Below are 14,037 nucleotides of genomic sequence, written 5' to 3' on the forward strand. Positions count from 1 at the left end.
ACTTTGTTTTAGTTTGTTTTGTACTGTCAACATATTATGAACAGGCGTTTAAGTATAATCTTTGGTAGAATCAGTATGACAGTGTGCATAACTGCATAATAAAATCTGCACTAGGTCTCTGTGTGAGGTACACAGCAGCTGAGGATTAATAATACGTCATAGCACATGATTCTTATAAATATTTTATGGTGGGGGGGTCAGAAGGCACCTGAAAGATACAGAGCAACACTGAATCTGTTTACTGTCATCCACCCGCAACATCACACCTCCTCCACTGTATTTCTTCCTCCAATAAATCAGCAAGCAATTAAATGGAAGACCCCACATTTGCTGAAATGGCCAGGTGAGGAGACAGAGAGAGAGGAGAGACAGAGTTGCGAGCAACAGTCTGAGTTCGGGACCATTACCTGGCACCGGTATCGACTGCAGAGTTCAGAGAATGGCCTTGGCACTGAGGTACCATTATGACTCAATTGATCGGCCTGCACTTAAGTCTAAATCCCACCTTGTTGCACAAGCTATCGTCTCAGAATCCGTCGGCCAAGAAATATACGTGTATTTAGAGCGGTATGTGCAGCAAGCTAGAGAATGAATCTATTTTGTGTCTCTATTCTTTGGTGTGTTTTCGAAGGTTGCTCTTTGGCTCCGCTCTCATTCTCTCTCTGCCAACTTCTACATCCCCTTCTTTTCAGCACTTATCTTACTTCCTCTCCCTCGCTGTTTTCCACTCCTTCACTTCCATAGATAAAAGCCAGAAATGATCAGAGTCCCACTATACGTTTCATGTGCTGCAGCAGGCGACCGGCCACTCCTGGGAGTCTGGATGACGCTCATAAGCTGGTGTACACATGTCACCCATTCACAAACATGCCGTTTTACTGATACACCCACCTATGCAGATCACACCTGTTGTACAGTTAGATTAACTCAGCAGAAGCACTTCTAAGGTTGCTAAATGTACCTGTCATGTTCCCACATTGCTAACAAGTGTCATTAAAGTGTTTTAGCATCCTCTTCCACTGAATTGGGCGGCAGGGAGAGGGAGTACGCTGTTAGTTATTTTATAAAAGATGAAGCGTAGGCACTAACAGGCTAATAAACATTAGCTCACTAATACAACAAGTCTGTGGCCAAGGCCCACTCCCTGGCTTCCTCAGTTTGTCATTTAAAACCTAGACAGCCAGCTTGAGCCAACATAGATCAGAGAAATCCTCCTCAGAGCTGCTGACAGACAGAGGCACGGTCCAGCAGTAAATCTGCCGCACCCTAATAAAGCAATAAAAGGCCATTAAAAGTCAGTGTCCCTCAGCGGTGGAAGATGGATGGAAAGGAGGAAAGAATAAGAGACACTTTTTGATGATTGTACACACCCACACCCATTTTGGCAGCTTTTCTTCCCCCCTTTCCACTCGAGACAAACTAGGTATCTGCAGTATTGATGCTTCTCTCTTGTTGTTACTCCTCTTTTATTCTTGCCATAGCTTGCTTTTGTGATAAAGAAGAAGAAAAAAACAAGTAGAGACTGTGATTTAGGGGGGTGAAGCGCAATCTTTATGTACTGTTCTGCTCGCTCAGTAAGTTCTCCATTTCCGCAACTGATCTGCCTTCGTGCTAGAATGATTGCATAGCAGGCTTTCACATTTTACTCATCGTGTCGTGCACAGAAACAAATACGAAGTAGCTTTTCACGGTCTCGGTTTCTTCAGTGCCAAATTAGTAATCGTGCACTCAGTGTGTCTGCATGGTTTTAGCATGAAGTGGAAAGCAACTTTTTAGTCTTGTGTGCATATTTCCTTGTCTGTTTTCTCTTCTCTTTCTTTACGCTTTCATTGTAAGTATATGTTATTTTCCAGTTCTTCTTGTTTTCCCCAAGCCATAGAAGAAGACTTATATGAAGAAGAAAACTGGTTAACCACAGTGAGGCAGGAAGGACACAGCATGACCTAGTGTAGTAATAAAGCGACTGATCCCTTCACCTTTCTGTGCAAAGAATAAGAAAATGAAAGAGTCAAGAGCAAAGTGTGCATGCTGCAGTGTATTGCTAACTCTGACTGGACCCTTCTTCTGTGGCTGCTGGTATTGAATGGCGGCCTGGAGCCAAACAAAAGGAGACCCGGGCCCTGACAGAGAGTCCCCTGAGAGTAGCAGCCATTCATTTTGTTTTGTGCCCAAATTATGATTAATGGAAAATAAACAGCCTTGATGTGGAGCTGGCTTTGATTTTCTTTGAGCTTTTGGCCTCTAGTTGTGCGTACTGCTTTGACCCAGAAAAAAGCACTGGACAAACACTCTCTGAACACTCTCTGGGCGGCTAGATTCGTTCACACAATTGTTTTAATTAAATGCCCACACAAACACACACACAGGTAAAGGAGCACATTCCCTTTCCCCTTCTTCTCCCTCACACTCGTGCAAACGCGCACGTTATTTCTCACTCTCTTGCTGTCTGAGCACATCCCCACTGAAACTCAGATATGCAGACAAGTGACATCTTGATTATTTCAGTCCCCACTCCTGTTAATGACCAGCTTGTGTTTAATTATATTAATTACCATACGTGCCATGGCTGTCAATTGGCCAGTCAAATTAAAAAAGAGAGGTTGGTGTGTGTAGGAAAGAGAAAGGGGTGAAAGCAGGGGGAAGGAAGCAGCTTACAGATAAAAGAGTTGTAGACAGTGGAAATAGCAGAGTGGAAGGAATGAAAAGAGAAAAAGAAGTCAGAAAAAACAAAGAGAGGCCGAGAGTATGAGAGGTGTGTGTGTGTTGGGAGGGGTGATCAATTGTTCATTTTACAAAGTCACTGAGACGTGTCAGCAGTGTCAATAAGTGAATTAATTTGTCTGTGAGTCTCCGGGGCATGACAGCATATCACTGTGCTCCCCTGAGACAAGCGGGGCCTTTAACCTTCTCACACACTCTTACAAAGCAATTCTATGTGAGGATCATACACAGATATCAGGAACAGATCTACTGACAAAGGAAATTTTTAATACAATTACACCAGTGCCTGTGATTCCATGTGGAAGCTCGCACCACACACAAAACCCTTTAGGAGGATGTTAGATTGCACAAATATATTAGTGTCCTTGTGCGTGGGTTAGCTGTCGTCTCTGAGTCCACAAAATGCATTTGAGGAAACACATTTTTAAATGAACCCATGGTGCTATTTTTTTAGAGGGTCCCTAGATCTGATGGAAAAATAATATATTGTTCAATACAGGGGAATATGGGCAACAGATAGCATGCTTGCACAATTCCACTTCATGCATGATTTACAGCAAATTACGGTTAAGTTGAATTGATTTGGGGTATTTACTCTCTCTCTCCTGCACACACACACACACACAAAGGGGTGCAACAATCATTCATCCTTATCAAAATCCATCCCTGAGAGAGGCTATTGTCTGCCAGTGACTGACATCAGTCAGCCACCAGGAGGAAGGACACTCAACCGCTGGCTGGCTGCTGTTTTCATTACGAAGCCATTACTCCCTACACACAGACACACATTCCTCTGAATGTCTCGTGACTATCATGCTCCTCCCTGTTGAAGTCTTTCTCTTATACACTCATTCAGTTTCAGCATCCCATTCAGCTCCCGCATTAGGCCGTCTCTCTCACTTCCTCTCTTTCAACTCTGTGGGGGGGTTTTTTTGTTATTTTTTTATCCCTTCCTGTTCTTCACAACTTCTCCCTTTTAAAGCTCCAATCCCGCAGGGGTGAAACCCTCTTTCCCCCTCACGAGCTGTTGCGTTGTTTGAGGGCTGCTGTGATGACCGCCCCAGGCTCTGCCGTCGCCACACGGCTTCTTCGCAGCGGCTTTACAGTGGACCCGGGCAGCACAGCACAGTGGGAGCTTTTCATAATCCCACGAACACACTCACACTGTCGCTCACAGTTAACAGCACATCTGCCAGCTGCCAGAGGGGCCGCGAACAGGGACACGCAGTCTCTCAAAGAGACACACACAGATGGACACAAAAAATCCAAGCACATACACACACAAGTGGAAGCAGCATATTGCATCCAAGGTGATAGATAGAGCACTGTGGGTTGCAACTGTGCCTGTTCAATTACAATCATTACTATCACTTAGGGAGATTTGTCATGGTCAAAGTGAGTCGGAGCTACAGAGAATATCACCTTGAGGGCTGTAAGGTGGAGTTATTTTCAGTGTTTGCAAAGGGATGATGACATTCTCAAAAGTCTCTTCCAATTGGAAGTGACTCAAATTAAAACATAAATGAATTACTCCAAAATTCCAAACAGCTGTTTTAAAAAAATAATCCCTCAGTAGTACATGACAGATTCTTTAAAAGCTCCTGACACAAAGTGGACAATAATCCAATAACTCCTAGTCAAATTACTATTTTCAAGACAAGTGAGAAGTTTGAAATACACTGCTATGTCTTTCACCATTTCTCTTGAGCTGGACAGCAGGAGTTTTCATGTGGCAGTGTGAGCTGCCAGTCTAAGCAAGACCTGCTAGACTCAGTCAGAGGGCTGGTGTTATGACACCACACAGAAAAACCAAGGCCTTGTTGTCTTCAACTGATTGACTGTCTGACAAAGGACAGGATGAAAGGTAAAGAACAACTGTGGCCCTCCAACAAGAGATCTTTACTGCCGGGACCAGCTGGAGCCTACTATGAGAAAATGATTGCTGTGTGAAAGAAAACGTTAAAACATGAGATGCTTTAAAATGCTTTCATAATCTGATAAAATGTTTGTTTGAGGGCATTTTTATTAGAATGTACAGTGAAGCATGTGATGCATGGCTCCTGGAGGTTTCTTCCTGTTAAAAGGGAGTTTTTCCTTCCCACTGTCACCAAGTGCTAATTCAAAGGGGGTTGTTTGATTGCCCGGGTTTTCTCTGTATTGTTGTTGAGTCTTTACCTTACAATGTGAAGCGCCTTGAGGTGACTGTTGTTGTGATTTGGTACTATACATATTGAATTGAATTGAATTGAATTGAATTGAATTGAATTGAATTGAATTGAATTGAATTGAATTGAATTGAATTGAATTCATGTATCGTTCATTAACCGATAGATACACTCTGGATATCATTATACTCCAAGCCACCTTTCACAGTTAATGATGTATCAAATGTTATCCCCCTGGCCTGTAAGCACCAGCTGAACTTTACTCTTTTTTCACCACAGGTCATGACTTCTGTCCACTTGTGGTTTTGTGGTTGAAACAAAAGTGAGATGCATACCACACTCTTACTTATTGATCTAATATCGCTCCTTCCTCCATTAAAGTCATGGATCTCATATTTTGAGAAGACACAATAGTCCTCTTAGAGCTGGCTTTCACTGAGCCTGGTTTCATGACAATGAGTGACGGCATTATTTTCCAGTGCCATTACATGACGCCTATTCGTGCTTTCTGACTCAATATCCCCAGAAGCTGCCTGAAATGAAAAGCTGTCCAGGACATTGTCATTTACAAATGAGGGTCCTTTCCCCTATCCCTCTCCCGGTGACATGGAGAGTGACATGCCTCTCTAGTCTTCCTCTCTGGTCTTTTTTCTTTTCTACCACTCCTTGTCCTCCTCCTCCTCTTAGTCAGGAAGTATCCACTTATCACAGAAATCTGTTTATGCCAGTGTGTGTGTGTGTGTGTGTGTGTGTGTGTGTGTGTGTGTGTGTGTGTGTGTGTGTGTGTGTGTGTGTGTGTGCGTACATGTGGAGGTGAGCTCCAATCCGTCACGCTGCTGTCACCTCATCAGTCCTACATGTCTAATTCTTGCTTATTCATATATCACCCACAACACCTTTTACACACATGCACAGATTATCATCATCATCATCTGAAATATGCAGTGTGTCGTCGTCCCCCCCCCTCCCCCCCCCCCCCCCCTCCGTCACACATAAACAAGTACACAGAGTTACAAGATGCCATTGTGCAGAGTTCCTGCTATTACAGACACACGTCATTTCACATATAGGCTTTCTGTTTCTCCCTTTCGCACATACACATCTTTCCCTTGCATCATCATTTCTGTCTCTCCAGCTCATTTCTCTCGCCTCCCCTGCTCTCCCTTTCCTCCTCCTCGCTGTCGTGGCCTCTCTGCTTGGCTGTGTCCTCATGCACAATCACAAATGCACACAATCCATCCCTCCCCACCTAATTCCCATCCAGTCATCCCAAACAGCTCTCTGTGGGGTAAGTAGATAGGAGGTTGTTGAGACATGTAGAGCAGAATAGTCTTCAGAGGATACCTGCTGTCCCATCACTGGGACCTGCTACAAGAGGAAGGGGGAGAAAAAGGGAAGGGTATGGATGAGGAAAATTGTGTGTGTGTGAAAATTGTGTGTGTGAAAACTGTGTATGCGCGTGGATCTGGAGGGGGGCTGCAGAGGAAGAGAGGCAGAGGGGGTGAAGGGTGGAAAAGGTTGACAAAGACAGAGGAGAAGCCATCCACTGCAGACAGACGCACAGATATCAGAGTGCCACCCTCTTACAGGTGTTTGTCACAGCGTGTGAGTGAGTGAGCCCCTGGAGGACGGGTGGGTGACAGGGAGTCAGGTTGGAGAGAGTAATCTCCACAGGATTAAGAGTGCTGCTCCTGTGTTAATGTGACTGTCAATGAGAATTAAGTCTCCGGACCGATCCCCTCCACCGGGCTCCCCTCTCCCTCGCCTGTCGGCCCTGTCACACTAATGACACCGCTTTCTGTGGAGTGCTACTACCGGCGCGCTCAAAACAATGGGGAAATAATTACACAATACAGTACAAATTGCAGAGCCGAGCCACAGGACGGGCAGGGATACAAGCGAAGGGAGGGAGAGGGAGGGAGGGTGGAGGGGATGGGATGGGATGGGAGAGGGAGGGTGGAGACAAGGATGACTAACAATTACAACACGATAGGGGTTGGGTCTCATTACTGCGCCCATTAACATGCACCGAGTAATTTTCCCCACTCGGGCTGTGTGTGTGTGTGTGTGTGTGTGTGTGTGTGTGTGTGTGTGTGTGTGTGTGTCACACAGAAAGGGAGAGAAGAGAGAGAGAGACGCTTCTGTGCGTGTACGCCCAATAGAGTGTGGCCATTAGGTTCTGCAACACACCTCCTTGGCTCCGTGCGCAATCTGCTTGGAGAACCCGGCGGCACTTCATTTCTCTCTTGTACGTCTGAGCTGCGCGCTCCCCGCTATTCCCAGCCGATCTCAATCCATGCAAAGAGATTAGAAGGCGAGCAAAAAGAGTCTGGTCAGCGGATCAGCCTGGCGGATCACTCAATAGGTGCTAAGCGGAGCCGAGCTCCGACCGATCGCTTATTTAACCTCACAGTGATGAAACACTGCATCAATCTCACCTCATTTTTCCGCGGTCTTTCTAACGGCACGCGCTGCACATTATCACAAGACGGACGGCCGTTTGAACGGGCTCGTCGTGTGTTTCATTCTTTTACGCAAAGCTATGAAAATGAGGAGAGATGAGTGATCAGGAGATCGGCGAGGTTTTGTTTGAAAATTACGCTGTTAATAACATATCGTTCCCCAGCAAAGCGTGTCCGCTGCGCTCTGAGCCAAACAGCAGCAAAGTTGCTTTCAGTTTGCCAGTCAGTCGCCACCTCTTCTCTCCCTGCTCGACATAGAAAAATGTTCCACATACAAAGTCCTCCTCTGACCCTAGCCTCTACGCGTTAGCCTACTGACCGCGCGTTATGAAGGAGACAAAGAGAACTTAAACGTGAATTATACTAATTTAATCTAAAGAGAAGGGGGTAAAACATCTTACCCAAATCTATAACCGCGATGGCATGATCTTTGGTAGCTGTACAGAGTCCAGGTGAGGCGATAGTAGAGCTTTGTCACTTTCTGTTTCAACTCCAAGGCGTTTTGTTTTCACACCAAACAGGGCAATCCTTATAAGTCTTCTGTCCGGGTACCCGCGCACAAACACGCTAAAGAATGAGTGAGGAGATATGCTGCCACTCCGCAGAGCCAACCCTCCGAAACCGCGCTAGAAAACAGGGCTCGCGTAATAAGGACGTGCTCCAACTTGCCATGATCTCGTTGAGTCCCATCTCAGAACCAGACTGAGGAGAAAGTCATCAGAAGTGCGTAATTCCCCCAAAGCGACACCGGGTTGATGACACTCCGCACAAGTTCATCTCCTTACGTGAGTCTGTCACACAGAGGCGTTATAGTCGCCGGGGAGATGCCGATGAGAGTGATGGTATAGTGATATAGGAGTGATAGTTGCTCTCCCGTCGCTCCTCCCGAGCAGGGATCGATTGGACCTGAGAAATGCGATGCGAGCCCGTCTTCCCCATTCAGAACACGTGCAACAGCGCCCGCCCAATTCACCAGCTCCCTAGTACACCCCTTCTTCCTCACTGATGTCATGTAGTTTACAAGTAGCCTGGACCGTACGTATAGGTCCAAGGAGAGATGAGACACACGTCAGTGGGTTGTTTTTTTTTTTGGTTTTGTTTTGTTTTGGGGGGGTTTGGATTGCCATTAGTTAATCTTAAGAAGGTGTTCCATCTCACTTTTGATTTCCAGAATTTTTAAACGCTGAGGTTATATTAAGTCCTGAAATTTCTTCAGGACATAAGCTATATGGCACAAGTTGAAAATCATATTTGAATGAGAAATCAGAGATGTCGATCTAAAAGGATTTTAGATAATTTTTCCCCACTTTGGCTTGTTTGTTTAAGCCGATCAGTAGTTTCAGTGTCTGTTAAGGTACGAAGTACACGTACAATGCACATCAATGATTTCTATGGATTTGCCTAGTAGTGATCACAAGCTGAACATTCACACTTCAATTATCGCCACTTCATTGTTTGTGTGTGTGTGTGTGTGTGTGTGTGTGTGTGTGTGTGTGTGTGTGTGTGTGTGTGTGTGTGTGTGTGTGTGTGTGTGTGTGTGTGTTGAGTAGGAATGTCTGCTTTTGTTCCCGAGTGACTGACAGGTGCACGACTGTGCAAGAATCGCTGACCTGTGCTCGTCAAATAATAGCCCACCTCGCCCCAACACTTCGTTCATGTTACAAACAGTGGGTGGATATCAATACTTAGGTTCCTTGCTCGGATATGCACGCGGATGATGTAAAACTACCCACTATCACCACCTCCCTTTCACCCACCAAGATGTTAAACAGAATTTAATCACCGCAGCCTCTCCGTTACGCACCAGGAGACAGCCTATCAATTATTCCATCCCCAGAATATTCTAGTGTGTTGATGGCGATTGATTGCTTTGCGCTGCATTTGCAGTCGTTAAGACTTTGGGGAGGTCGATGCCTGCTAACGACCCAAAAGTAAGGGCTATCCGACAGACTCAGATGTCTTCCTTGTCTTCTTGTTGCCAGCATTGCTGCGCGGCAAGATGGACTCAGTGTCAGCTGAGGATTTTTTATTGTATTTTTTGAGGTTATGGCTTTTTTTCCCTTTTATTGCTTCTTTAAATTTTATACAAAAATGAACCACGCGCCGTGAACCGCATCATGAGGCATAGGTAATCTCAGGCACCCTCATCTGACACTGCCCTAAGCACCTTGGGACCATTTTTGCCCCCTGTGTATAGAGTGAGAAAGTCCAGTGTGTTGCTTTGAACCGATTAATCTTTGCTTGAATCTATTGCAAATCGATCTGTCTGGCTTTGAACTGAGAACAGATTAGACATTGATGTAGGTTTGCAAGGAGTGAGGTACATGCAGCACTTTTACTCGCAAGATCCAGATAAAAAACATTAAACCGAAGCAAGTATCCTAGTTTCAGCACCACGGAGAGCGCTAAGACGCACTGCATACAAATTCAGCGAGTTGGACAGCTCCAGACTGTTCCGGTGTTCCGTCACCGGGCTTTTCTGTGGGTTTACTTTGCTGTCAAGCGGCTAATCCACTTTGCAGATAAAAGTGGTTTAACGGTGTAAATGGTAAGTAAAGGAGGGGGCGGGAAAAAAGTTGATACTATATCCTGTTTGTAGCGGCAAGTGATTGTATCTACAGTCCTGAACCTGTGTGTCCCAGTGGGGATCGGAGGCCTTTTATCTTAAAGTGAGGCAGCTAATGGATGCAACAGCCCACAGCACTTATCTCATCTATCGTTCGTCAGAGGGTCAGATAGTATAAAAGGAAGCTGCATCATGTGGACCTGGCCACTTTTCTGGAGAGCGCCGAATGGTGTGAAATTTAATTTCCTTGCGTTTTACCTCACATTGCATTTAGAGATTTAAAAGTCACCAGATTTATTTTTCCTAAAAAACAACAACAACAAAACAAACCGTTTTGGCGTTTAAGCTAACATGACATGTTAAAGGTCGCAGAAATGTCCTTCTGTGCTGTGGAAAAAGTAAGAGTATATGCTTGAAGGCCTCCTGGCATGTCATGTAAAGAGAGAGACCAGGGTTATAGGATATCGTTTGGAATTATCCCCCCCCCCCCAATAACCGTCGCACAGGGGAGAAAAACATTAGGGAAATGTCTGTTCATAACTTGAGGAATATTTCTTACTGCTAGATCGATATTCCTGCATTAATCCTGCTGAAATGCACTGTTTTTTTTCTGGTGTGGGCACGCCTGGAAAAGTGGCCATGGTAAGATGAGCGGGCTGCAATTGATTTGTCTGAGTTCGGCGTGAGAAATGTTTGTCTTTTGAGATATATTAGACTATGCTAATGATCGTGCTGCAAATTACAGCAAGAAATGGCTTTATGAAAGAATGAAGGACTGACGGCTCAGACGTGATCCAATCGCTTTGTTTGGAATTCCATCCAGTAATTAAACCTCAGTCTTTATTTGAAATCGCTCTTATCATCTTGACGCTATTATTAATTCTCACTGAAGAAAAACAAAATCCACATTTCTAGGACGGGGGAAAAGCCGTAATGTGCATCCTTAGAAGTCTGAACTGAGGCCTAAGGTAGAAAGGCAAGACCTGACAGGCAAGAGAAGGTACCCTGCGCAAAAGCTGTCGTGTGCGCACACATAGGGAAAGTTTTACGTACTTGTAACTTTCTGCAGTTTATCTCATGCTCGAAATGGTTTGGGTGACCGGGTGCGCTTTCTCTTCCATTCAGACGATCCATTTTGAATGCACTTTGGTCAGTTTTGCGCTAAAAAGCACGACTTACTCATCGATTCGCAGCGGTCATGAAGGTTAATGAAAACAGACATCCTGGTTCCTCTGCTTTTGATCCCCCTCTGCATCAAGATTCTTCATTTCTTTACGAGGTCACTGGCAGTAACCCGAGCAGGGCCATAAATAGTGTCCACCCCAGACAGGCCCGGTGTCTGTCAATACTCTGAAAGTTCAGACACAACATCCGAAAAGAACACGCAGAAGAACGACTGCTGACAGCAAACTTGGGATATTGAAGCAAACGCTTTTGAACAAATATTGTCTCCTTGTGACCCACTGGGTACGTTTGTGAATAAATTATTCTCAGTGTCTACACCGTTGAACCAAGTCTGTCAGGAACGATAACACAGCGCAGGCTGACGATTTGGCCTCATGTGTGGTGTTGTACTGCCCCCATGTGGCCACGATCCGTCACGCGGGTACTTCGGGTAGTTTTTGAGGTCATCCAGATTTATTACGGTGACAGTAAAAACTGAACAAGTGCCCTTTTGCGAGGAGCCCTTTCCCTCCTTAGACCTGAACTCAGTAAAATAATGAAACCCACAGCAAAGAGCTGTCTGGCATCAGCAAGAACTGGCAAGGCAGAGGCTTCAGTTTTTCCCTCCAAGGTCAGACTTCAAAAGATGATTGATTAAATTAAGACAAATTAAATCTCTGATGCCTAATGTGGCCTACATAGACACAAATATATGCTTCAGCATTTTTTTTAATTATTTATTTTAAAATTTAACACAGCTCCTGAATATGAAATTGCCCGCAAGTCTAGGAAAGCCCCAACCAAGTGTCTGACTCAGTCCAACACAGTCTCATGGATAAATAAAACATCAGGCTCACAGAGGCCAAGAAATATGAAAATTTTCTTGTGATCGCTCAAAATACTCCTGTGGATAGCACCAGACTGCATGCAAATTGTCATTCCAATTCAGACAAATTTATCGTAAAATACAAAATTAACAGCATTCAGAAGTCTCTGGAAAAGGTAACAGATAATAGCAGCACTCTCATTATTTGACCATAACGACGCTGACATTTCCTTTGGTAAAATGCAAAGGAATTTATAATGAAAAAGGCATTGGCATCAAAAGGTATTCAATCAAACCAGCACAACATATTTTTAAATAATAAATGTGACAAATATTAAAGAAAACCAGGTCAAATTTAAATAAAGATCCAGCAGCAAAGAGGAGAGCCACAAAGCCAGTTAAACATTTTTGCTTTTCATCCTAAAACAGTCTTTATCAGTATGTTTGGAGTGTTAAGGTTTACACACACATACATATTAACATACAACATACACATACGTGTATGCACCGTTACTGTTCTAAATACTGTTCCTGCATTTAAACACACAAACATTAATACTGATACACATGCTGTATCTTACCATTTAGACTTCTATGTGTTTGGGATGAGATTGTAACTTAAAACCACATGATTTCAAAATGTCAGACTACAACTGGATGTGAGAATCCAGTGTGTGAATACTGTTCACCATATTAGACTGGTTTATGCAGGATGTGCGCAGAAATTCTAGCGTGACTGTCAACAACTCTAGAGGCTCCCGTCAACGTGACACTGATCAAATGGGACAAGATGTCGCATGTGAAGGAATGTCGTAACAGCTGCTCATTTGCTAACTCTGGCGACGTGGAATGAAGCAGACGCAGGGAGGTAATGAAGAAGCATAGGACACATCTTATTGCTTTCCAGATGGTTCCACTACACACGCCTAGTCCTTTAACTGATTTGACACTAATAGAGCTAGTGAAAGCCATTCAAACTCGAGCTGTCCGCCATACTGTTTTCATTCATCCAGACCTGTCAATGCAGCAGATAGTAGGTGACAAAAAACCCGCTGCACCACTGTGATTCACTGGTAAATGTGGCAACTTTTCAAGAGACCTTAACGATTACTCTGCCAATGTGAAGGTTTTTTTTCCCATCACAGAAAAAAAGCAGGTTAAAGTTTAGAGTTCTTCAGCAGCCAGATGTCTGCGCCCCCTCGGTCCACTCACAGACGCGCTAGAGTTCATCACGAAGGGCACGGCGCTGCCATTTAGCATGGTGCGTGACATAATCGGCTGCCTCCAGCACAAGGCGCATGAACTCCTCCACATCAAAGGAGTAGTTGGTAAACTTCGGATGGTCCCCAAGGGTGGGATGGTGACCCTGAGAGAAGCATTAGAGAGGATGTGTGAAACACAGAAGCACAGGAGAAACAGAACATAAGAGCATAGGCGTGTGTGTTTGTGTTTACAGGCTAACCTCACTGTTACAGGAAGAGGACAAAGACGTTATATAAGTACGAAATGACGTCTTTACATTTGTTCTGTTGCACCAATAACTGCACATAATTCAGTGTGCACATGTGAGGTTAAGTGTGTGTACACTTATGTTACACAGGTGAGATGAATTACGAAAGCTGCTGCTGGGGTACTGGGAAGCTAATGGCGTATACAGGAGTTTCCCCTACCTTGTCCTGTGGGAGCACTTTGTCCATTTTCTGCCAAGTCACGTATCGAATGCCCCGCAGCCGAGCCAAATCTCGATAGCAGCTCTCATCCTGACAGTTATATCTAGGAGGGACGGATGCAGACACTTTATCTCTTGCTCTTCTCGATCTGCCTCTCTTTCCCTCGTTCTAGCTCAATTTCTCTCTCTCTGTCTCTCTTTCTCTATGCACACAGTGCTTCTTCCTTTGTGTCACCCTCCAAAATCTACACCCAACTCTCTCTATGCTTCTACATACACACACACAGACACACACACACACACACATTTCAAGTAGCTCCTTCGCTGAGGATTGCCAGGTGTGATGAGGGGCTGCTTAATTAGGCAGTATTTCACAGTCATATACCAAGTGGCTGAGGGGTACTTTGGACAGAGCAGGCTGCCAAACAAATTGCTCTCCCCGTGCCTGTGCTCCACCTGGCTTT

At 44.7% G+C, this 14,037-nt stretch overlaps 2 protein-coding genes across 3 annotated transcripts in view; both read right to left on the reverse strand.

The window, feature by feature from the left end:
* tafa4b (TAFA chemokine like family member 4b) overlaps window positions 1–8,232 on the reverse strand; it is a 37,297-nt gene extending 29,065 nt beyond the window's left edge. Inside the window, exon 1 of the mRNA XM_063473169.1 lies at window positions 7,750–8,232. The gene's annotated coding sequence lies outside the window, so the exon portion shown is untranslated. The remainder of the gene's footprint in view (window positions 1–7,749) is intronic.
* A 3,605-nt stretch (window positions 8,233–11,837) lies between these two features.
* eogt (EGF domain-specific O-linked N-acetylglucosamine (GlcNAc) transferase) overlaps window positions 11,838–14,037 on the reverse strand; it is a 40,236-nt gene continuing 38,036 nt past the window's right edge. For both annotated transcript variants that reach the window (XM_063474605.1, XM_063474604.1), the window contains exons 15-16: window positions 13,575–13,677; window positions 11,838–13,270 (exon numbers count right to left, since the gene is read on the reverse strand). In XM_063474605.1, coding sequence (XP_063330675.1) covers window positions 13,124–13,270; window positions 13,575–13,677 — 250 coding nt within the window. In that variant the 3' untranslated portion in view covers window positions 11,838–13,123. The remainder of the gene's footprint in view (window positions 13,271–13,574; window positions 13,678–14,037) is intronic.

This window comes from Pelmatolapia mariae, linkage group LG5 (assembly GCF_036321145.2).
Source record: "Pelmatolapia mariae isolate MD_Pm_ZW linkage group LG5, Pm_UMD_F_2, whole genome shotgun sequence".
Taxonomy (NCBI): Eukaryota; Metazoa; Chordata; class Actinopteri; order Cichliformes; family Cichlidae; genus Pelmatolapia; species Pelmatolapia mariae.